The sequence below is a fragment of the Botrytis byssoidea genome (assembly GCF_014898295.1).
Source record: "Botrytis byssoidea strain MUCL 94 chromosome Unknown BBYS_007, whole genome shotgun sequence".
Classification (NCBI taxonomy): domain Eukaryota; kingdom Fungi; phylum Ascomycota; class Leotiomycetes; order Helotiales; family Sclerotiniaceae; genus Botrytis; species Botrytis byssoidea.
In genome coordinates, this window is record NW_024065848.1 from 1,438,203 (window position 1) to 1,462,373 (window position 24,171).

The 24,171-nt window shown below is 43.6% G+C and overlaps 6 protein-coding genes across 6 annotated transcripts; 3 read left to right on the top strand and 3 right to left on the bottom strand.

Annotated features, from left to right (window-relative positions):
* Positions 1 to 7,496: 7,496 nt before the first annotated feature.
* On the bottom strand, positions 7,497 to 9,444 carry EAE97_004487 (uncharacterized protein; the record flags this gene model as incomplete). Its single annotated transcript, XM_038874999.1, has 6 exons — positions 7,497 to 8,171; positions 8,225 to 8,726; positions 8,774 to 8,901; positions 8,958 to 9,071; positions 9,128 to 9,265; positions 9,340 to 9,444. 6 exons carry the CDS (start codon positions 9,442 to 9,444, stop codon positions 7,497 to 7,499), a joined length of 1,662 nt encoding a protein of 553 aa, XP_038734443.1.
* Positions 9,445 to 9,838: 394 nt separating this feature from the next.
* EAE97_004488 (uncharacterized protein) lies at positions 9,839 to 11,192 on the top strand (the record flags this gene model as incomplete). Its single annotated transcript, XM_038875000.1, has 4 exons — positions 9,839 to 9,895; positions 10,224 to 10,327; positions 10,463 to 10,672; positions 10,733 to 11,192. The coding sequence occupies 4 exons, from the start codon at positions 9,839 to 9,841 to the stop codon at positions 11,190 to 11,192; spliced, it is 831 nt and encodes a 276-aa protein (XP_038734444.1).
* A 281-nt stretch (positions 11,193 to 11,473) lies between these two features.
* On the bottom strand, positions 11,474 to 13,847 carry EAE97_004489 (uncharacterized protein; the record flags this gene model as incomplete). Its single annotated transcript, XM_038875001.1, has 2 exons — positions 11,474 to 13,597; positions 13,668 to 13,847. The coding sequence occupies 2 exons, from the start codon at positions 13,845 to 13,847 to the stop codon at positions 11,474 to 11,476; spliced, it is 2,304 nt and encodes a 767-aa protein (XP_038734445.1).
* Positions 13,848 to 15,754: 1,907 nt separating this feature from the next.
* Positions 15,755 to 16,842, top strand: EAE97_004490 (uncharacterized protein; the record flags this gene model as incomplete). Its single annotated transcript, XM_038875002.1, has 3 exons — positions 15,755 to 15,757; positions 15,899 to 15,936; positions 15,993 to 16,842. 3 exons carry the CDS (start codon positions 15,755 to 15,757, stop codon positions 16,840 to 16,842), a joined length of 891 nt encoding a protein of 296 aa, XP_038734446.1.
* A 944-nt stretch (positions 16,843 to 17,786) lies between these two features.
* Positions 17,787 to 23,760, top strand: EAE97_004491 (uncharacterized protein; the record flags this gene model as incomplete). The annotated part of the gene is made up of 4 exons (XM_038875003.1): positions 17,787 to 17,847; positions 17,941 to 20,014; positions 20,416 to 21,182; positions 21,239 to 23,760. 4 exons carry the CDS (start codon positions 17,787 to 17,789, stop codon positions 21,886 to 21,888), a joined length of 3,552 nt encoding a protein of 1,183 aa, XP_038734447.1. The 3' UTR covers positions 21,889 to 23,760.
* EAE97_004492 (uncharacterized protein) lies at positions 22,934 to 23,548 on the bottom strand (the record flags this gene model as incomplete). Its single annotated transcript, XM_038875004.1, has 1 exon — positions 22,934 to 23,548. One exon carries the CDS (start codon positions 23,546 to 23,548, stop codon positions 22,934 to 22,936), a length of 615 nt encoding a protein of 204 aa, XP_038734448.1.
* Positions 23,761 to 24,171: the final 411 nt, after the last annotated feature.

Consider the following 24,171-nt stretch of genomic DNA (forward strand, 5'->3'; position numbering starts at 1 on the left):
TGCCCAATCTCCCGAAGGTCCAATGCGCCATGCCGTATTAATCCCACTATACAATGCCAAAGACTTCAATGATCGTAGAGGTTCCCCATTTATAGCCAATGAAAACTTGTTCTGTTTGTAATGTATATATACTTTTGTGCCTTCAATAACTTCGTGGAGAGCATGGTATCGCGCGAGTTCATTCTTCGATCGTAATTGTATAGTTGTATAAGGTAGTGGGCATCAGAAGTAGAGATTGCCGCATGCGATTTGGATCATGGCGCAGAGGTGGTGGCTGTTCGATTGTGGCCCATGAAAAGAAGTGAGAGTTTGGATGGTGGAGCAGAAGAAATTCTGCGGCGGAATGAGAAGAGATATTTAATCCAATGATCGAATTCGAAGCGTACAAGAGGTCGCGATTGCCATGAATAGCCAGTTATCGAAGACAATATATTTCATCTGCGGTGTTGTCTAGATGAGTGGGTATGCGAACTATGGCTAGCTGTGTGATAGCCGGAGTCTGAGTAGTCTTCTCGCGCATATGGATCTTGGTAGGCTTGGTGAGTTGAGTGTTTAGCGCAAGCATATCCAACCAATACCGTTCTCTCTTGAATTCCATGACCTTGTGTACCGTATGCGGCGCACATATCAACGCTGTGCTGGTAGTAGAGGCAGCGGCAGACTGAGTATCTTTCGACCACTAGATAGCACATCTCGAATGATAATTGGAGTATAGTCTTGGTAGTTGTCGAATTCGAATTTCTTATATAGCGTAGTGGGGTCTTGGTTCCGGATAGAGGGGTAAGTATGATTGAGTATAGAGACAATAAAAAATATGAGAGCAACGAGAAATGAGGCAATGAAATATATTAACGAGCAGACTGAAAGGAGATGATGCCTGGACAAAGGAAGTCTAAACTTGACAGATGATGAAGCTTGTGATGCAAGAAGGTAGGAGTCATTGATCGGAGGATCATGACTGCCTTATAGACTCTGCCACTTGAATGAGTGAGTCTTGCCGTGATGGAGAAATAAGGCAACAGTGGGTATGGGCTGGTATGAACCTGCATGTAGGGTATGCAGGTCAACAAACATGCAGGAAACCTATACATGGGATGAGATGATGAGTCGTAGGCGCAGTGGAGAGTTGGAAGCATGCCTGCCTCAGTACAAATAGACTTGCAGGAATAGAAAGTCATGCCTGGTCATACCCCGAACCAAGTCCCAAATGGATGGTCTCCTACCACGAGGTGGCTTACCATCACAATGATAGAGACAAGGTATCTGGAAAGGAACCGGGCCTCTCATGGATGGGCTGAAATAGAAACCTTGAAAGCGCTGAGTAAAGCCTCAGCCTCGAGTAAGTAACAAGTACTTTGTTTCTAAGATAGTTCCGAAAAGTCGGGATTATTGATCTACGGAAGATCGATTTAGGTTAAGACGGGTATACCGGGATATGGCAGTAGGTTGCTAAAGAAGGAATAAGATGGTGGAACGTGTATTCAAGGCTTGGCGGCGCAGGGAATACAAAGCCCACCATGTTCATTGACAGATATCCACTATGGCTTGGTCGAGAGGTCCTGGACAACGGTAAGTACCATGGTAGGCTTTTCTGAAGATTAATTGTCTAGTAAAAGTATTGACCACTACGAAGTGTAATAAATGGACAATGTGGATTAGCATTCACTGAGAGGATGGTAGTTAGCCGGAGTAAGCTAATGGTTAGTGACGGAGGTAAGTGGTCTGAATTTGTAATTTAATGGAGAAGGGGACGGAGATGGAACAATCGGGAAGGACATTCAACAACATTGAATAGTCGGTAAGCATTGCTAGGATAAATGATGTATGTATCATGTATGCAAACGTAGGTCAGTAGGTAGGTAGGTATAGACTAGTTAGCGGTGGGCAGGTGGACGAGTTTGGAAATAGATTCATTGTAATGAAAACACCCAGGTAGAAAATTCGAGCAGTGCAGTAATAGTAGGGAGGGAGTAAGAACTTGGAAGATGATGAGAATCTAGTGTGATGATCGCGCGTACAGGTAACAAATTGCCGCGAGTTATTGAAACCCCATGTTGATGACATGGTTACACTACTGCAAGTAAGGTACGAGCTGCCAGATTCAATTCTTGGAAAAGGATTGGTCGATCAATCAAATTGTTTGTTTGGTAGGGGAATCTTATGCAGATGATGAGGAGGAGTGCATTATCGTTTCAAGGTCTGTGTTTAGTGTATAGTAAGGTGTGGTGAGGTGTGAGGTGAGGTGAGGTGAAGTGATGGGAAACAAGAGCCATCGGTAAAACATCATGTTGTCAGCATATCCGTAGCTTAGCAAATCTAAATTCAGCTTTTTCCCCCTAGATTCCCACTAAAATCACTAGCTTTCACTAGCTTGGAATTTTATGACATGGCTCATGGCTGTGTCTTTTTTGCTTCGCTTAAAATGATGAATGAAGAGAATATGATTGGTTAAAAAACGATCCTTACCATCCAATAAATCAACAATTAATTCTTATTATTCCCAAAGAAGGTTGAATGTCCGATACCTAACAAAATGGGATAATCTAATCGAAACCGTTGGAGAGACACACACAGAGGGGGGAGAGAGAGAGAGAGAGAGAGAGACTGAGAAGTACAGTTTGTACTAAGTACCTAGTAGATAATGATAATTGATCTGTCAGATCAACATTTCATCATTTCAACTACCGGACAAATGAGAATTAGATATCCCCATTCTATGTATCTTGATGATAGCCGGTTTAACTAGATGATCATTGCCATCTATCTGTACGTAATCAACAAGAATATGGCCACGCAGACGGCTAGATGCTCGTACAGGAAAATCTATAATGTCAACGGGATTGACTATACGATGTAGTTTGATCGGTTTCTCGTTTCCTTTTTTAAACTTTCATTCAAGTTATTCTTGTATACTCAGGTCTTAGTCCTAGGTAACTATCAGTCCTAGGTATTTCTATTTTGAACCTTTGTCGTATACCGAAATGATACATCCGTAAAATTGCCAATCATCTAACCCCCCCCCCCCTTCTCTAGTCTCTACCCTTCGATCTTCTCGCACGACCCCTTTCATAATTTTATATCGCAATCACTTATATCACCCAAGGGTGCCTAAGGACTCACACATCAAGCCCCATTTTAAAACTTATAAAATTGTTCACTCATGAATATCAATATTAACGACAACCACCTCATATCTGACCATCAACCTTGAATTACATCGGAAGGATTCTCGTCGCAACAGGGGAAACGAGAGCAAGCTACATCACCCCTTCTGCCATATTCGGATAATGTCATTGTGCTCAGCTGGACTGGGGCTACTTTACTCACCACATTTCAAGCCATCATTCAACCATAATAAGGTTATACATCAAAAGACTCGAAGTAGATATTTCCTGCCTACCGGTGGACTTACAGGTTGTGACATTAGGATCCTTCTGCGGCCGTCTGATCTCGGTGTAAGAGTCATCTTGGAATCTAGAATAGCTACTGTGGAGTACGAATTGAAACACAAAGCTTCTTTTTGAAACTTATCAATTGCTTATTAGCTTGATATTGTACTTTTGCGACTGAAACATTAATTGGCAGATTCTTGGCTGTATTTTGATACTGTAACATGGCATTCAGATCTAGGTCTTCATCAGCGATAACAGAAATGAAACTCTAACTCTTTCCTTCGCCTGATTCCCTCCAATACAATTCATTCAATCTCATCAAACCACCCATAGAGGGCTTGTGGAATTCCCCGTTTTCTCCATTTCTAAACCCTTTCCAAAGCTCTCTCCGAAAGCCAAAAACATCATCAAAAAATTCCAAAATCTGCCTCACAGCAAGAACCCCCATTTCCTGCACCCACATCATTCAGCCTCGCACTAACCAACCCGAATCTCGTAAGGCGACCTATTGAAGCGACGCCCCATTTGCATCCCCGCTGCAAACCAATGGCAAACTAAGTCTAGCACTGCCTCATTGTGGCTCACCTGTGACTTACTTAGTGTTTGCTCACCTCTTTTTGACACCCCGTCGAGCCATTCACACAATCTCACCCACATTTCAAGTGTCAAAGCTTGAGAATGATGATATCGTCACCGTACAGTAAGACAAACTTGTTATGTCATCTAAATCCCCTAGTTGGGTACGAGTATGGAGTACGACTATTAGGGTCATGTATCTATCACGGGGACTCCGAGATTTCGTCACGAGAGAAGAGTTGACGACAAGGTGCATTCGGAATCAATTGACATTGGACGAGATGAGAACTGCTGCCTCAAGAATTTATAATTCGAATGTTAATACGGAAGATAACCGTATCGAGTATACGTAGGTATCATGTGAGCACGGAATCGGGTTGATTACCCCCAGGTACCTGCCTATCCAGATATCATATTGGAGTCTAGTATTGTCGTCTTCTGTCGCTTGCAATAAGATTTCGTCATTGGCATTTTCGATACGAATTGCTTACGACTGAAGGAATTTGTTTCATCGAATGCTCAACACTCGCGCGCACAATTCCCCAAAGTTCTCTCTACTGACTCCCGTTACCTGTACCAACGATCTCGTTCCCCAAACAGCATATCCCTATCCCTATCACTATCCCTACCTCCACATGCGAAATACGATCCACCAACGATCCATAACATGACAGCTCAAACGAAAGAAACGGCGAGCCGGCATTCAGCCACAGTCGCAAACCAGGGATCTTTCACACCCCAGTCCATTATCCTAGAACGGAAAAGAACCGATTGTTACATAGATCCGGTCTACTGGTCGTGCATCACATTGCATCGCATATGTAATATTTGGCCTGATATTCAGACTCATCCGAACATGTTACCATACTTCCAAATCCATCAAAAGCTAGACGCCAGGTGTTACAAGCCTAGAGCACATCAGACATGTCAAAGTCCGAATTGGATTCTGAGGACAAGCCCGATATATTGCACCAAGCGTTACATACGCGCATTAAATCAAGGCATGCATGCATATCGGTCGTCTCCTGTATTCGGATTCGGATGCACAGCTATTCAGCTTTCTCAACTATATTCTCGAGCTGAGATGCAAGACTGATATATCAGTCATTCATTTGGTTCCACAATCATCCGATATCCGTGCATTCTTTACGAACACCTTGTCGATAACAAGTTGCTACTTCCTGGTTTATTTGTACGTTAGTTCGTTACTTGTAGCTAATTTTGTACTGTTTCTCCGGAGATTCCCTACAGAGAGTACAACTGATACTAACGGTCCGGGATGCTCCCATGTCGGCAGTTGTAATTGCTCTTCCCAATGGCTCGTATCTCTTTGAGTCTGGTGACAGCTATCTGTAGATTTCAGTTCTGCAATACAAATTCCTGTGTCACGTCATTAACATACACACACAAGTGCGGTAAGTGTCTTCAAGATTTCGCTTTTGCTCTTTTGATAATTCCATTCCAATACATTTCATTCCCGTCTTTCTTGTGCTATGTCATTTATATCTTGCTTCTACTCAGCAGCCCGAAGACCAACGTGTCAGAACAACATGGATGCCATGCTGAAAGGAGTACAATTTTACATAACTTATCTCTGTTCTCGTGTAGCCAAGATCAGATATCCAAGTGAAGCGTCTGGATAAACCGGTTACGTAACATCTTTTCGAGACGTTTCATCATCGAAAATCTCCAATTGAAAAGGGGAATCAAGCTTATTTAACCCAAATCCTTCAAGAACTGTTATGTCATTCATGCACATCGCAAGTCGTGACAACTGAGATAGGGTCTCTATCACTAGATTCTCAAAGTCCATGAACAAGATGGTTGAGATCGAGGTATGTCCTACTCTCTTTCGTACCCGACTTTAGGAACCCTCAAAATTCGAGCATGAGAAATCTAGAATGAAGAGATATACCCCCATACCAGTCTCTCGAGTAACTAGTTTGTCAATTGAATGTCTGGTCAATCAATAACAAGTGTCGAATTCACACATATAGGGAGATTAACATGATAAATACTCAAGGAGACGAAACGAGAACGTAAACATGTCTTGGTTGGATTATATTTATCAGTACCCGCAGGTCTGCTCACGCAGATGAAGACATCGGAGGGAGCTGTGGTAAAGTTCAGTATGTACAGATGTTCGGCGTAGCATCCTCGATACGGAGTTCCACTATTAGACGTAAGTAAGTCATGCTGAGATATTGAAATAAATTCACACATTTCAAAAACGATTCAGGCATTCCAATCATATTCAGTAATAACAAATCTAACGTTTTTGGACTGCAGCCCAGTCTAGGTATCAGGAAGCATCTCCATAGCAATCTAGTATCCCGTTACATCATGACACAATTCACAAACTCGCAAGATTATTGCCTATAAAAGTCATGTACTTTCAATCCTAAGCACAATCATTGTATAACACAAGCAAGCATATCACTATATCTACATGTCTGAATAGAACGAAACAAGTAATCCAAAAACTTAGGAGTAAGAACCACAGCCAGATCAAGAAATCTTTAGCTACCTACCTAGGTACCTAAATATCTTCCCAAAAATAGATTCTGTAATCGACGCCCTGCAGGTTAGATAATTTCTCCCAGAGAGAAACCCATTTTCTCAAAATTTTATACAACGAGATGGCTGTAAACACATAGATAAGATATATAAGAAAGATTTTGGGAAGCGTAAGGAACTTCAAATCGTTATGCAGGTATGGAAACTTATACATACACAAATACACAAACACACAAATACATATCCTCCCATTCCATCTCATCTCATCCCATCACCACCCAAAACGAAACATTTCCCGAAATCATCTATACATCCATCTCGTCTCTAGATCTATCAACCCTACTGCACTCCAAACCTAGACCCTCGAACTATTTCAGGAATCACACTCCACGGAACTTCAAAAGTACCTCCCCAGAATATAGGAAATAAAGACGAAGAATGCTAGGTAGGTATCGATGCCAGAAATGTTAAGAATGATGCTCATTGGCACGTTACATCGCATCATATCATATCACCGCCCCCACTCCCCTGGAGAAAACACCTCTAAGAAATCTAGAGAGCGAAGTGAAGCAGAGCGGTCGAAGCTAGGCTAAGTTACGAACGAACGATTACATCGCAAGTTCGTGGATTGTGCACAGTGAGATGAGACGAGATGGATCTATGTTTTGCTTTTTGGGCGCTTGCTTGAATGGCGAGATTGGAGAGGGGAGATGATTGTAAAATGGGGATAGGTGTTGGCAATTTGGGATATTCAAGTTGTGGGGATATCGGGGTTTCAGTAAGACAGCAGAGTATGCACATAAATCCTGTATTGATGTGGCCTGAAAGCAATGGACTTGTGTTGCGGTAGTAAATCGTACTATAGCTCATATGGTGATGAAAGGTGGTATGATCCTATAACTGGCAAACTGTTGGAGCCTTACTTTGATAGCGAATTGTCTCGCAGATTCCTTCCTCCGCCAACATAGCAGTCTGTGAGATTTCCTTACCCAGTTCGAGCTCAACCACTCTTCAAAAGGCCATCATTCGGTTTCTATAGATTGGCGCGGTTATGGGGTCGATAAGACCCCATTTGACTTCCACACCCTTTCCACGAGCATATAGAATGGCATCCGTGCTGATTCTATTGCAATCCCTTAGGTCCAGGAATTTAACCCCTTGGTCAACAAAATGCTTCACAGCAACACCCGTGATCTTCGTACCACAGATATGCAGCTTTTCCAAGTTTGGAAATTTTTCGACTACACGTATAAAGTCTGTTTCTTCATACTGTAAATAGCTAACACTCAATATCACGACGTTCTCGCATATAGGAAAATTTTGATGCGCGATAGTGTAATCTCCGACAAGGCGACTTCCAATGCCTAGATGCTTGAGATTGCGGGCATTTTTGAGAACGGAAACGACCCATTCATCGCTGAGTCCAGTCTCCTGGCACGTGAGAATTTCCATGAAGGGAAAAAGAACGTTATTGTCTTTTCGATTTGATAGCTGCAGGTTTTTATGAAGACGAAGTATTTTGAGCGTTGAAGGGAGCAATGGAATCGTTCTCAAATCACACGATGTGAGTTCGATAACTTCTAGACACTTGAGGGGCCCAGCCAAGTCCAATGAAGAGAGACTTTGCAAGTCAAATCCTGATAATGACAATGTTTGAATATTAGGAATTGATTCGATTAGGTTGCCCTGTAGGAAGTATCAGAATTATTGCATAAAAGAAGTTATGTTAATATTATTACCAAAGATATCCTGCGAACATAGATTCCATTGGACATACTCAAGACGCGCAACTTTTCTAACTTCGGCCACATACAGCTAGCATCTCGGGAAGCATGATAGACTCCCATAAACTCTGCCTCAACAATACTTGCTTGAACATGCCGTAATGATTCGACTACGGATCGAAAAGAAATTTCAAACATCTGCAAATTGAAATATTGCAATGACTTTGCAAAGGGAAGTGCCGAAGTTAAGGTCTCTCCAATCGCAGCATTATTTTTGTTGTGTATTGTAAGGCGTTGCAACTTTGTACATGTCCTGATGAGATACTGCAATTTTGCGGCGTCGATAGTATCGTACCTAAGAATAGCTTCATCGACGGTATAATTTGATCTCCTAAGGTATGCCCTCAGCGATTTTTGAGAGAGGCCTCTTCTAGTAATGCTAGTGTCTAAGGTTGTCCATAGCTTATGAGAAGATTCCAATACTCGCTTCCATGACTTGCTCACACTCAAACATATCCTTCTTGTGGTTAGCAAACATCGATAAAGAAGGCCTTCCCTACATACATTCGTTCTCGTATGCTAAGCTGCCGAGCTATCATTTCTGCCAATTCAACTGGTAGGTATGAGAGCGGATCTAGAGTTTTACTAGGCGCCAGTGACTTTTGTAACTTATTGAACATTGATTGGAGGGTCTTAACTCGATATGTCAACATAGCGATAAAATTATGTCAAGAATGGTAGAACTTACTAAACGATCTTTGTCAGTATCGACTTTGACCTTTCTGAGACCACGCTCGTAGATTTTCAAGGCTAGTTGATGCTCCCCTTTAAGCTGTAAAACTTTCCCACATCGAAGATATCCCTAGAGATTCAATCAGGACTTTTGAAGCAGCTATTCTCAAGGCAAGAAAAACTGACTTTAGATAGTTCTGGTTTCAGTTCGAGCATTTCTTTCGCATCTTTAAGAGCTGGTTGCAATAGATCCAACTTCTCATATGTAGCAGCGCGATGATCCAAAGCAGTGAGCAATAGGTAGCCAGTACTAATTTTCACAGCCTATGTCATGATATAAAGTCAGTGATCGATACTGATACTGATCTAGATGACTGGCACGTGCCAACGAGACATACCTCTGCGAATGCAGTTAATGCGCCTTGATAGTTCTTCTTCTGGTAACGATGCCGACCTTTCTCCAAAGGTCCCATCCCTTCCTCTTCATCATAAACAGGAGGCATATTATCTATTTAAATTGACTTGTGGATGGAAAATTGTATAGTTGTCGATGGAAGGTGTTGATGGATGGTCGCGCTTTGAGCTTTGATGGACAGACGCGAATTGATATGTATCAATTTGTGGATTTGTGAAGAACCAGTGATGATATGGAATCTTTGTGGGGACAAATAAACAGTCGAATTTTATCACTATTTGTTCCAAAAAGAGGCTGTAGATGATTGGATGATATCAAGGGTATTCTTCGGCACTGGCGATTAGATAAACCACCCGGATGCCGAGGTCTACGATAGAGTTTCGTGAACCAATATCCATGGATATCACCAGAACATCTCCCTTCCCAATGCAATGTCACAATAAGATTACTCTATAGACCTTGTTTTAGACAATATCGAGATCATGATGACTTCAGAAACCCAGCCGAAGGTCATTTTATTTGACATTGGGGGAGTCTGCGTTAGTAATCATTCCTTTATGTTTCATCGCGGTGCTGCACCTGAACTTTGGGAGTGTTAACTCAAAATTATGAGATGGGTGTTCGGAGGAGGATTTCAATATCTATTGGGATGGCAGTATCTTTCTGAAAAAGAGCTGACGAGAAATTTCTCTGGTATCCTCTAGAAAGAATGATTTACTACAAAGAAGCCCATATACACCATGAGATAGGGTATCTTCGGTCGGATAGCGACGCGTCTCTAGTCGAGGTTCACTGTCTTCAATCATACGCCATTTCTCTACTTCTTTCAATTCGCTCTAATCTCATACAACATCTAACTCCTCCTAGGTTCTCTCCCCCATGCAAGCAATTCTCGATTTCGAGATATCCAACAATATACCTCCAGGCTGGGTGAATTATGCCCTCTCCAAAAACAAACCAAACGGATTCTGGTGAGCATAAGTTCCATAGATCATTGTTCAATCTCTCTATCTAGCCATTCAAAGTAGTGCGGTAGACTCTATCCCTACCATAATATTCTCCAAATCTACCACATCTACTCACCTCTCTCACTAACAATCATCCAGGCACCGTCTGGAACGCGGCGAACTAGAACTAAATTCCACCTTCTTCACCGGATTCACATCCGACCTCCACAACCCTTCCTTCTGGACCAGCTTCTACAACTCCGTAAGAGAAAAACAATCTCTCCCATCCACCGTTCCGCCCATACCTCAAATTGACGGTGAAGCACTCTTCTGGTCTATGATGGATAACTCACGCGATTTTGATCCTTGGTATTTCCCCCTTCCCCAACCCATGATTGTCAAAATCGCAATACTGATACATAAACTAAGGATGTATCCCTGTCTCCAAAAACTCAAAGCCTCCAAGAAATACACCCTGGGCGCTCTCTCCAACACCGTCATCTTCCCTCCTACACATCCATATTCCAAATCTCATTTCTTCATCCCTGATATCTTCGATGTATTTATATCCTCAGCACACGTGCATATGCGCAAACCATCCCCAGAGATATACGACCTGACACTCCGTACCTTGCGTGAGCACTACTCTTCTAAATTTCCCAATTCTCCTCCCCTCTCCCCTTCAGATATCCTCTTCTTGGACGACATAGGCGAGAACCTCAAAGCTGCCAAGACAGCCGGCTTTCGTACTCTGAAGGTAAACTTAGGTCGTGCGTATGAGGCGGTGGAGGAATTAGAGAAGATCACCGGGCTGGAGTTGAGTGGGGACCATCCAAAAGTACCAATTGGAATGGCGGTTAAGGGGAAGACAAGAGATGTCAAATTGTAGAAGATTCTGGATCAGGAAGGAGATATATTAGATTCAATATAGATAGATATATGCATCTTCACAATGCTGTGAATTAAAGAAAATAAACAAACAATCAGTGTAGACCGGGTATTCAAAGCGCCACCAGCACGCATACGTACAGATAAAACATCAAAAATTGGTATTATAAGACAGAATACCAGCAAGATATCTCTATACAGTGAACCCACCTTCATAACTTCATAAATTGGGAATAACAAAAGCTCGAATCCGTAACGCCCCACCGTGCATCTTCAAGCACATCATTCCTCCTTTCTCGGCGATCCTATTCCACCTGAAATTAAACTCTCCAGTTCCCAAGGGCTCAAAGTACTTCTTCTTCTCGCCGCTCTTCCATGCTCTCTATCCCTACTTGCCCTCACCTTTCTTTTCCTACTAGACACAGCAGTCAAGTCTTTTTCCGGGCTTTTCGTAGCTGTGTTTCCGCCGCCGCCATTTTTGATCGGTTCCTCTTTGATAGGCGAAGATGGTGGAGGCATGATTTTTGAAACCTCTGGTTCTATTTTCTTAGTTGGACTTCTAGACCGTGGGGCAATTGTGCTGGTAGTAGTAGTAGCAGCAGCATTGCGTGCCAATTTTGCAGCTTTCAACTTAGCTTTGACTCTTGCCGCGTCTGCTTCACGTTCAGATGCGGCTAGTTTGGCGGCTATACTAGCCATGGTAAGAGGGCTTTGTTGAGGCGGTATATGGGGTGGCCGAGGTAAGCGGCTTGCGGATGTGATGGGTTGGAGTTGAACTTTTGGGGTGGCCTTTGGTTTGGGAGTTGAATAAGCAGGCTTTTTAGCTGAAGCTGCTCTTGCAGCCGAGGCTCTAGTTTCTCGCACAACCGAAGATCTAGTGGAGGATCTGGTTGAGGAGTGGGCGGAAAACGTTGGAATTGGAGTTTTGGGGATGGGATTCTCGTCGGTGCGTGGAACGGAGAGCTGTGCTGTTGTAGCTTCCTCTTTCTTTTCTTTTCTGGGAAGACGCTTAGGGGTTGGGGTTGCCATGGATTTGGAACGAGATGAAGACTGCTCGAGTTGTAAAAGATCCCAAGTATTCTCTTCGATAATAGTGGTAAATCCCTTGGGGCTTGGTCTTTCGGGGCTACCTCGATTACCATTAGTAGTTTCGCGCAGGGGGGACATCTGAGGTGGCGTCCCGGGTAGGGAAGATACTGTATCGAATGTGATATCTGCTGGTTGTTGTTGTTGCTGGTCTTCGGTAACCTCGTCATAATCTTCCTCTTCCTCTTCCTCTTCCTCTTCCTCTTCTTCCACTTCTTCTTCTTCTTCCTCGGCTTCAATTTCCTCTTCCCTTGTTTCCTCGGGTTCTTCTTCAAAAATGCTAGATTCAGCGTCACTCAATTCTTCCCCATCAAACTCGGGTTCCGCATGACCATCGATGCCCGAGTCATCCAAGGCATCAATATCTGCTTGTGTATCGCCTTCATCCTCATATTCATCCTCATCCTCTTCCTGTACCATCGATAATTGAAGGACCTCGTAATTGGGATCTGCTGTAGGTTTGAAAGGACTCAAGCTTAATCCCATCTTCAATTCTTCAATATTGACAGTTTGTCCACTCCTAGCCATTCGATGACGCCACCCATCCATCATATGGACAGCATCCTTCCATCTGGACTCCATCTTTTCCCACCCTTCTCGTAACCTTATGATCTCTTCCTCTCTAACCTCCACTTCTTCAAGTGAGACGAATGATGGGTTTGTCAGGATTGTCCTTAGATGTTCAATTACAAACTCCATTTCGGAAGCAAGATGTTCGTAGGAACCCTCCATTTGTACGACCATTCCCCCTTCTTGTTCCTCCTCTTTCTCACAACCAGAAACTGTCCTCAATGTCTCGATAGTTCTTCTCACCAACCCTCCTAAAGATTCATTCTCATCACTCAATCCCCTGGCCAATTCTGTTAAAAACTCGTTCGTCTCCATTCTTAGATCATACCCCTCATCCTCCGTGCCCATTCCTGCCCCACTCCCATTATCACCCCCAACTCCTGCGACTACGTTAATAGTTACAACACCCACAGCTTTCCCACTGCCCCTTGCTCTTCCACCTTCACCGACATGTCTTTTCATTCCCTCAATAATTCTTTCCTTTTTTCTGACCTCATTCGCACACTGTGCCCTGGTCTGCCCCACCAGGACCTTCATCCTCGCCATATCCTCCTTCAACCCCTTAACTGCATGCTCCGCACTCCTCAATTGTGTTTTCAAAGCTCTTTCTGCCGCATCCGCTATCCCAACTTTCCGTTGCAATTCTGTGTTTTTTGTCGCGAGTCTCTCCATATCAGTTGTTGACCGTAAGGCATCAGCGCGTAAAGCTCGAATTGTCTGTGACAGGTTTTCTCGTTGTTGAGAATCGCGCTATTAATTTTTCGTCAATTTGACTCTTCTCTTCAATAACTCGATGTTGAAATGCGCTTGCGATACTTACATCTCTCCTCAAAATCAGATCATTCACCACACTCATTATCTTCCCCATGGTGAAATCTAGTCCCTCTTCTGATTTATGCGGGCGCGCAAAGTCAATTGTTTGTCCATTTCGTAGAAGCCCGCGAGAAAGTAGCTGGTTGTTTATGTATAGGGACGCAGTGCGCAGATTATCTGCATCCATGTTTGCTGGCTCGGACTACAATTATCGGGTATGAGCCTTGAGAGATACCGAAAGATATGTTCGATGTATTCATAGGTCAAATAATGTCGAGATAAGTCGTTTTAACTTTCAATGGTCTTCGTCGCATGAACCTTCTGTGTTGTCATATAAACAAACAAATCGGGATTGCAGGGGTATACCGAGCATGGTTCTCGTCTCTCTCGTGATCACGTGTGCATGTTTTGCGAAGACAAGAACCAATTGTCACCACGTCTGATTTCATTGCATTGCATTCTATCATTGTAGCTGACAGAGATATCAACCCTTATTTTATTATTAATCGACATGGAATTCCATCATCGCATCGCATATACTAATCAGAAATCGAAGTTTTTCGTTTAGATTTGGGGGGAAATCCCATCTCATTCTGGTCCACTCATGACTTCCTCCGTACTTTGGACAAGCTTTTTTAGATACTGTTGTGTCTCGAATGTTTGCAATTCAAATCCTGAGAGGACGACTTTGAATCCAAAACAGCTGCAACGAAGATAATAGTCACTTCCTTCGATTGCGAGTGAGTACTCAACATAATATTTGCCGAAGTGGGATTACGAGAATCTTTGTGGACATCATTTTTATGCTAAATAACGGCTGTGGCAAGATGTAAATTAGGTTGGAATCAAAGTTCTGTTATCACTCGCGAAGGTATTGGGTTCGTCTTCGATTGCTTGCTCCAGGAGTGCGTTCGTATTTAAATAGAGGTGGTAACTTTGGGAGGACTCCAGAAGTGAATTGTCCTCCGAAGGGAGATTTTGATCGGCTCTTTCCATGGAGGGGACCTAGGTAGTCCTATACCCAAAGTCCTTCATCTACAATAAGTCTATTCTTTTGCCTTTGCTTCTCAATGCGCAAACGATTCATACCGGTCCTCTATAAAGATTTGGCCTTATGTTTGCACCACGATTTCTCTTCCCCTTAGGACTAATAACTCAATGGCTAGAACGAACGGAAAGTCAATAGAGATTGGTCGTTTTTACATGCTTATGATTAGTAACTGCCTTTCCCATCCAATTTTAAAGGCATGAGAAATGCTGTTCTCTGGTGAAGGGTTAATGAATGTGAATTGACTGTCTTTTTGCTATGATAAGACAGAACCCAAACTAATGACGGAGGGAAGAGTACCATGTACCTAAGTCACTCTTACCTTTCTGAATTCATTTGCTCTGTAAGATTAACATTCGATCAAACGAATAAACGAAAGGATCGCTCATACTCATATCAATGGCAGGTTCCTTTGATATGATGCACATAGTCTCCTAAGAGGAAGCTGGGGACAAGAATGAGAGGAAGTAGAGAAGTGAACGATGGATGTAATAGGTAGGCAGTTCCAGAAACTCTTCACAATCAGACATGTGGCAATCATTTTTGCTCTGATCAGTGAGCTGTGATAACAAATCCGGTGTGTTATATAATGTCGTATAGAGCCCATGGAAAACAACCTCTATAACGACGATTTCAATGTCTGCACTCGGTGATATCTTCATGCGTTCTCTTCGATGCTATACCGATGCTCGAAAACCCTAAGAGCTACATTGACGATGGCGATATTGAACTGGGCTAGTAACCACAGGTTCACACATTGACTTTTTGACCATAAGATAGTACCACAGAATGAATGAAACGATTCAATTTCGCAAGTACATATTGTCCCAAGAGGTAAAGGATTTGGCTAACACATCCCCGGAAAGATAATGCGGAGGGCGTCAAGTACTATCACGTGATATTCTTCGTCCCCCACCATCCGCACACTTAAGCGAACCCACTAATTTCGAAATTGAAGAATTGAAGATGTTTCGAGATTTCCTCCCTTTGATTTCTTCCACCTCCAACGACAATTCATAATCCAGTAGTGCGGTCAATCGAACAAGATGGTGAGTTAAAATTAAAATGCTTCGATTGCAGTATATCTGCAATCATGGCATTTAAAGCCCCAGGATCCTTGAGTCCTTGAAAAGTCAAATAGCAAAATGCTTCGAGAAATTGAAGGTTGCTGACTTTTGGAATTTTTACAGCCTTTCACCAAGCTGGTCAAGAACTCCGCGTACTATAGGTGAGCTTAATTCCCTTTCTTCTCAATACAATTTTCGTATTCTAACAATCAATCAGTCGCTACCAGACTAAGTACAAGCGCCGTCGTTCCGGAAAGACCGATTACTACGCCAGAAAGCGTCTTATCACCCAAGCCAAGAACAAGTACAATGCGCCAAAATACCGTCTCGTTGTCCGATTCACCAACCGTGATATCGTCATGCAAATCGTTACCTCCGAAATCACTGGTGACAAGGTTTTCTGCGCCGCATACTCCCACGAGCTCAAGGCCTACGGTATTGAGCACGGTCTTACCAACTGGGCCGCCGCATACTGCACTGGTCTTCTCATCGCCCGTCGTGTCTTGAAGAAGCTCGGTATGGATAAGGACTTCACTGGTGTTGAGGAGGCTGATGGAGAGTACCAACTCACCGAGGCTGCTGGCGACGAGGAGAGACGTCCATTCAAGGCTTTCCTTGATGTTGGTCTTCACCGCACTTCCACTGGTGCCCGTATCTTCGGTGCCATGAAGGGTGCTTCCGATGGTGGTATCCTCGTTCCTCACTCCGAGAACCGTTTCCCAGGTTACGACATCGAAAGCAAGGAGCTCGATGCTGAGACCCTCCGCAAGTACATCTTCGGTGGACACGTCGCTGAGTACATGGAGACCCTCGCCGATGACGATGAGGAGCGTTACAAGTCCCAATTCCAAGGTTACATTGATGATGAAATAGAGGCCGATGGATTGGAGGAGTTGTACCAAGAGGCCCACAAGGCTATCCGTGAGGACCCATTCAAGAAGGTCGAGGGAGGAGAGAAGAAATCCAAGGACGAGTACAAGCAGGAGTCATTGAAGTTCAAGGGACGCAAGTTGACCAAGGACGAGAAGCGCGAGAGAGTCAAGGCCAAGATTGCCGAATTGAAGTAAATTTTTAAATTAAAATTTCGGATTTGGGTTTTCTAGCTAGGTAATAAAAATGATACTCTCTTGATACTCTAGAACCTAATTATCTTGATGAATGATGAACCAATGTATTTTTAGTATTCCATAAACAATAGTTGACGGGAAAGTCTTAAGTTTGTGTTGTCCCTTGTTACCTTGTCTGTATACGGAGTATATCTTCTCGCCTCTGTTTGAATCACACCTTAGTTAAAATCCTTACTCGGAACTTTCCAGAACTCCTTTCAGCATAATGTCGGGAACCTTATCAAAGATATCAGAATGAGAACTTTCATCTCCATCTCATCATTATGACCTCCCCCCTCCATCACACCATTTTCCTTTGAAACCTCATCGCAACACTGATTTTTCTCCTCTCTTAACTTGTTTTATATTCTCTTTTGCATCATTGCTCATTGTTCAGTGCTCAGGAGATTGTGGATTGTGATTTATCGTGCCACAGATTGATCGAATCATATCGAATCTCCGATGCTGGGTACCGAACTTAAATCCAATTGCACCAACCCCGACGAGGACCCTCAAGTTCCAACACATGACGATATTCTCCACCGCTCCACTTCATTGCTTCATTGTGTGAGTGGGTGTCTGATCACTATCGCAAATCGCCAACGCAATTTATAGTCTACTTGGTGGTTTGTGGCATTTGATTCTGATATACCCATACTACTCAACACATTAATTCATTCACCGTTCCGTCACAATAATTTGTGGCACAAACACCATCATGGATTTGTACCAATAGAAACTGCTCACATCAGCAGCGAGACATATTACGAGACATCAACAAGCGATAACAAAATCTTGATTGCGATAATTGCGAAGACTTTTGAATGAACATCTCTTCGACATCAATTAGGAGAAATTTTCTGACAATTCGCAAACCGGATAACATACCTTGAAGGTTTATTTACATGATGGAGCAAATGACTGGCGTGGATGTGAGTTGGATGACACACAGCTCAAGCAACAAAGGTTGGTTCAAGCATTACTTCATATGGAAAATCGAGATGTATTGGAACATTTGCCAGCTATATGTGTGCGACTAACATGAGTTGCTTATTACAGACCCAAAACGACCTCGTATGGTTCCGAATGCGTCTGGCTCACAAGGGAAATCAAGTCCGCCCCCACAGAATGGCTCTACCCCTCCAAAGAATGAAAACGAGCCCGAAGTTGTAACGACTCCACAGCCGATTCCAAATCGACCTGGCGTATCTAGAAACACCTCCTCGGAAAGGATAGTGACGACAAATGGCACACCACCTAAAGTATCTACATCACCCAACATGTCCCGCAGAAACTCGTGGTTATCGAGCATATCCTCAAAGTTCTCGGGCTCACCTTCTTCGAGTCATACGAGCATATCCCCCAGTACTTCGCCAGCAGCTTCTCCTGTAGAACCTCCGGTGCAAAGACCTGCAGGACCAAGTGCGCCCAAAAACGCGGTGCTAGTACATGGGGTGAAGGATGATGGCGATGCACCTTACGTTCCAGCGCCTCCGCGGAGTGGACCCAGCTTCTTACAGAGTGCCTTGCGGAGGCTGTCATCTTCAGGTGGGCAATTGTCTGGATCAGCCAGAGGCCACCATGGATTGTGCGAAAGAAAGATTCTGAACGTCGACCATCACCGGGAAAGATGCCCCATATCTGGGCTTGAACAGTCAAAACTAAGAAGGGTAGCTTTCTGTGTAGACGTTGAGATAGCCAGCGGCCCCCGTTATATGGACGAGGAAGAGTCCGATGAAATCGATAATAAGAATAAGGAAAAGATGAAGCGATCCAAAGAAAAGGGAGAAGGCACTGCATTGAAGAATCCGAACAATTCTATGTCCGAGATGGAACAAGACGATACTCCGAAAACAAATGTTAGCAAACCTGATGAAAAACTTACTGAAAGTGCTCAGCCAAAGGTCTCAGAAAATACACCAGAAACTACAGGATCCTCTCCACCAATTGAAAAAGACAATACCAAAAAGAAAGAGAAGAAGAAGCGTAGCGAAGAAGAGCGTAAAGCAAGAAAAGAGAAGAAACGAAGGCTCGCTGAGGCAAATGGTACAATCCCAGTTGAGTTGAAGATTGATGAGAGTGACAGTTCACTCTCGCCCACTTCCAATACCGCTACTCCAAGAACCCACGCTTCGCCTACCACGGACCCTGTTCGAATCTATAGAAGATGCTGTCAACTAAGAGAAACGCCAATATTGAAGAGAATTGTTGAGCAGCTCACAGCCTCAGTAGCGACCGCTGCAATACCTGGTCTTGTTGCCAAATTAGATCTCTCGGGTTATTGGCTACAATTACCTGACCTTGTCACCTTGGGAGATTACTTAGCTGTGGTTCCCGTGAAAGAACTGATAATGGAAAATTGTGGACTTACTGATGAAGGTGTTCGTGTCATTTTGGCTGGTCTTCTGGCCGCCAAGTTACCAACATACGGTAGAAAATCTCACACTCGTAAAGAGGGTCAATATCCCCAGGGTGGTATAATCGAATCGCTAGTATTTAAGAACAATAATAAGATTGGTAAGGATGGGTGGCGAAATATCGCTCTGTTTATTAATATGTGCCGGTCGTTGAAGGTTCTGGATTTGTCAAGGATTCCTTTCCCCCAGGATACCACCACACCAACGACCGGTTCTGGGCATCTAAAGAAAACAGATAGTAACACGAGTCACACGAGCAATGAAGTCTCTTGCTTATTATCCAAGGCTATTGGAGATCGACTCGCCGGTCCAGAATTCGAACTCTTGAATCTGGGCCATTGTGGCATCAACAGCGAGCAATTGGATGGGTTAGTTGATGGAATTATAAAGTCGGGCTTACGAAGACTTGGTCTTGCTGGTAATGGGATTACGTCAGTAGGGATGGAACATGTTGCTAGATGGATAAAATTCGGAAAGTGCGAAGCTCTTGATCTTGTTGGTAATGATCTCAAAGATTCTATGGAGATCGTTGCGAATGCCCTCGACGAAGACAACAAAATTTACGCCTTGAGCTTGGCAGACTGTAACCTTAATCCGGATTCGCTGTGGCCTCTTTTCCCAGCCCTGGCAAAGCTGAAGAACTTCAAGTTCATCGATTTATCGCAAAACCATGATCTGTTTGAGTCGAATCCCAGTGCACTTTCTCTTCTGCGCAGGTACGTTCATTATTTTCCTTTTAATTCGCACAACATTACGATATGCAGAGATTAGTAATCTTTGCATGGTTGGACATGGTGATTCATAATATCAATCCTTGTTGTATCTAGCCCTACGGTTTTCCCGTCGACCCCATGTAACGAGAGATGATTGAGCTCTTTAGCAAGGCGAACGGCTAGATTTTATCAAGCTCTGAATGGCAATGTGGTTTTATCAAGACAATGTCGGATATAGCTGCGGCATTTTTACGGTCTCGTACTGCGACCAGTAGTTTGCTTCACTTATGTCAGCAACTTATACTGCAAGGCTTCAGTTGATTATTTTCTCAGCTTTGCTAAATTTGCTCTCATTATATTTCCGAGTACAGTCGTAGAGGACATCATTGGCTGACATACCACAGATACTTACCACGTTTGCCTCAACTCAAGCGGATACATTTGACTAATGTATCCATGACTCCTGAACAAGCCATCGCCCTTGCGGAAATCTTACCGGAGAGCCCCAGTCTTGCGCATGTGACTCTTATGGAAAATACGCAACTAGCTGCTCTTGCAAATGCGAAAGACGAAGCAAGTCAGGAAGAGGCTTGTGCATTATATGCCTCGTTAATGGCCGCGGTCCGAGTCTCTCAGTCAATTGTATGTATTGATATTGAAGTTCCGTCAAACGATTCGTCCGAAATTGTTAGGGCCTTGGCCAAGCAAGTTGTCGCTTACTGTCTGTGGAACATGGAACGCGGTCCAGTTGCAGAAATCAGTCAAGCTGTTGCTGCAATCTCTGATCCCCATGCAGCTGCCAACGGAAAAGACGTTGCAGTTCCCGAAGTTTTGTTACACATTGTGGGGCACATGGAAGGAGTCCAAGAGAATCATGATGATGATGAGCCAGCTCCTGATGAAGATTATGTGATTGGCGGGACAGGTGTGGTTAAAGCTTTAGGTATCTGTTTACGAAACAAAGGCAATGATTCTAGGAGGCCATCAATGGATCACGCTATCTCCGAATTATCCAGACCAAGCAGCAGCTCGGCCACCCCGAACAAACCTGTGAAAGGTGGCAAAGCCAAGGATATGTCGAAGAATCTATTGGGAAGTGCCAGGAAGATTCGGGCTAGATTACAACCTGCTCTAGTCAAGGAGTCGAAGGCCAGTGATCATCACAATTACAGTAAGAATTATCTATTGTTTTGTAAATATACCTTGACTCAACTAACTGCAAATCAGACCGATTACTGTTCCTTGATCATACATTACAAAATATGATCAAAAGATTTGAAGACGAGTTTCCTGAGACCCGCTTGTCACCATCATTATCCGATACGGAGCGAACAACCATGACGGACAATGCATATTCACTCCAAACTGATTACGAAGGATCAGACGTTGAACCCGAACCATCCTTGGCTGAAAATCAACCATCAGATGAAGAGGGAGGGCACGACGAGGGTGGAATTCGCCCCACTCTATCTCGTCACAACTCCGATGTCTCATTGGCCTCTAAAGCACTTTCACAGGAAGAAGGCAGGATGCATCGTTTTGGGCAGAAAATTCGTCGTAATCTTATCAAACCAGAAAGCGAGGACAAATTACATGGAACTACGGGACACGAAATTCAACCAGCACATCTACAATTTTTAAGATCTATGGTTGAGGACCTCCAAGGCGAAGACATCAGAAACAAACTAGAGACCCTAGGCCCAGATGCGGTGATAGCCGAGCTGAACAACGAAGCTAGCATTCTTCGACAGAGACTCATCGAGAATGATCCTGAAGGTTGGCAGAAATTCAAAGAAAGCCAAGAAGCCATGCAAAGAAATTCAAGTGTGGCAAACATGGGCTCAAATGGGATAGTATCTGAGAGTGCTATCGAGTAAATTCTAGGTACTTTGTATTTTGGACTTTGAAATTACTTGCATGTTTTTCATCAGCATAGCGTGGTCTTTTATGCTACTTACTATAGTATACTTCTTAAATAGCGTTTTATTTATTGGATAATATGACGGAAATGTGTATTACTAAGGAGGAGAATCTTTAAGCAAATCTTGTGGCGTTGAATAGGGGAGGACATTTGTGGTACAAAGTCTTGAATGAGGGATTGTACAAGTAGATTAGATAGTAAGAAGCTCAAGTTACGATCGGCGCATATCAATATTCCAAGATTGACGTATAATCTTTATGAATTCATCTATCTTACTTTAAAGTTACTAATATAAGAAGGAATAAACACATTTGTAGTACTTCTAGATCTACCCACAATCTCGACCTCCACATATCTTTTTATACACATGAATAGCAGGTGGCGAGAGAAAAATTGCATTCATTAACTTCATACATCCATATCCATCCATAGCACAAAATTATGTAAGCGGCGATGATGGATTCGCCAGCAACGTATTTTTAATGACATGGAAAATAACTTCCATCCATCCTTCCATAGCAGAACTAAGTAAATCCAAAGCAAACCTCCTTCGCAGGTGACCTATCAATTAACGCCTGTGAATACTTAGGAGATGATAGACGACAAATGCACACAGCCATCCATTTCGAATCTTTTTATTTTGATTGCCACGATTTTCTGCCTTTCCTTTACCTTTTCCTTTTCCTACTCTCTTTTAGATGGCTTTCCCATGAAGTTCTCATCCCATTAATTTCACCAATCATGTGAAATCACTCCCTTCATCCCCGCATCTGCGTATAGATCTTGAAGTCTCCGCTCTTTTCACATGAATGAAGAATTCAATCTTATTCTTTCATCCACTTCATCTCTCGCTCGCCACTATTCTCCGCTTCATCTTCTAGAGTCATCACTCTCCCATTCTCAAACCCACCAATAGTAACAGGTTCCCAGGATCCTTCAATTGCCTCTCCATTCCCTTTCAAAATCTTCAGATTACTATTCTTCAAGCCCCGCTCATATAGTCACGCGCTCATTCTCCTCTCGCTCTCGGCACACGCCTCACATACTCCGCCCCCGAAAACACGCGTGTGGCGACGCCAGCCATCGCCGGAAATTATCTCGCCATTTACGACAGGGGTGTTGGTGAGGGGGTTGGGAGGCTTGGTGTAGGAGCGACGACGGGGGGGTATTTCGGTGGGGGGAGCGGAGCCGCTTCCGCCTCCGTGGATGGGAGAGCAGGGGAGAGGTTCGAGAGGCGATGGTGGTGTGAAGGGAGGTGGTTGCGGGAGACGAGAATATGCTTTTGGGGAGCTGGACATTGAAGAGGGGGAAGTGGTGAAGTCGAAAGAAGACGAGGAGGTTCTTGAGAGAGCGGGGTTGTCGGTATCCAATTTTGGATTTTCATCCATGTATGAAAAGATATTCACATCGGACTTTTCAAGAAGAGGGGTAGAGGGACGGCTTGGTGGGAAGTGATATTGTAATCTTGTTGTGGAACTGCGTTTCCTCCGTATGAAGATTGTGACGCAAAGAAGAAAGACCCCGCTTAGGAATAGGTAGGGAGTGGGTATTCTGGAGAAGAAGCCATATGTGTATGCGTCAGTTAGTCCCGTGATGGGCTCAGATACGACGGGCATGATGGGTGTATGGTGAGCTGAGTCTCGTGATCTCTTGTAAAGTTGTCTCTCAATTGTCGGGGTGTTGACAAAATATTGGAGGTTGAGAGTGTGATGAATGAAAGGAGGTGAAGATGGGAGTATTAGATGACTGTATATATGATGAAGTAGATGAGGTATGCATCTGGACATACACTGTTGGGAAGAAGGAGGCTTAAGTAGAGATTGGAACCAGGTACCTCAATATGGAATAATGGATTAGAAAGATTCTTCGCTAAGGTTACTTAGTAGAATCGAGGACCAGGATAGAAAAACAAACCGAAGCTACTGTCAGCAAAGTGATCTTATGCGCATGCAGGAGCATTGCAAAGTGTATGTATGTAAGGTAAATCCATTGGCATCCATGTGGAAGAGACTGTCAGGGACATGCAAGTCAGTCCAGAGTACTCGTGAGATATTTCCTTTTTGCCCTTTTTAGTTTTAGTATAGGAATGATGAGGAGGCAATGCGATGCGATACATGACCAGATTAGATGGGGGGCGTGTGAATGGAGCTTTCTAGTGGAATGCTTTAGAGGATCCTTGTCAGGCTTAAAGAATATGTCGAGACCTCCAACCCTGTTTCCGGGTTATGCAAAACACCCC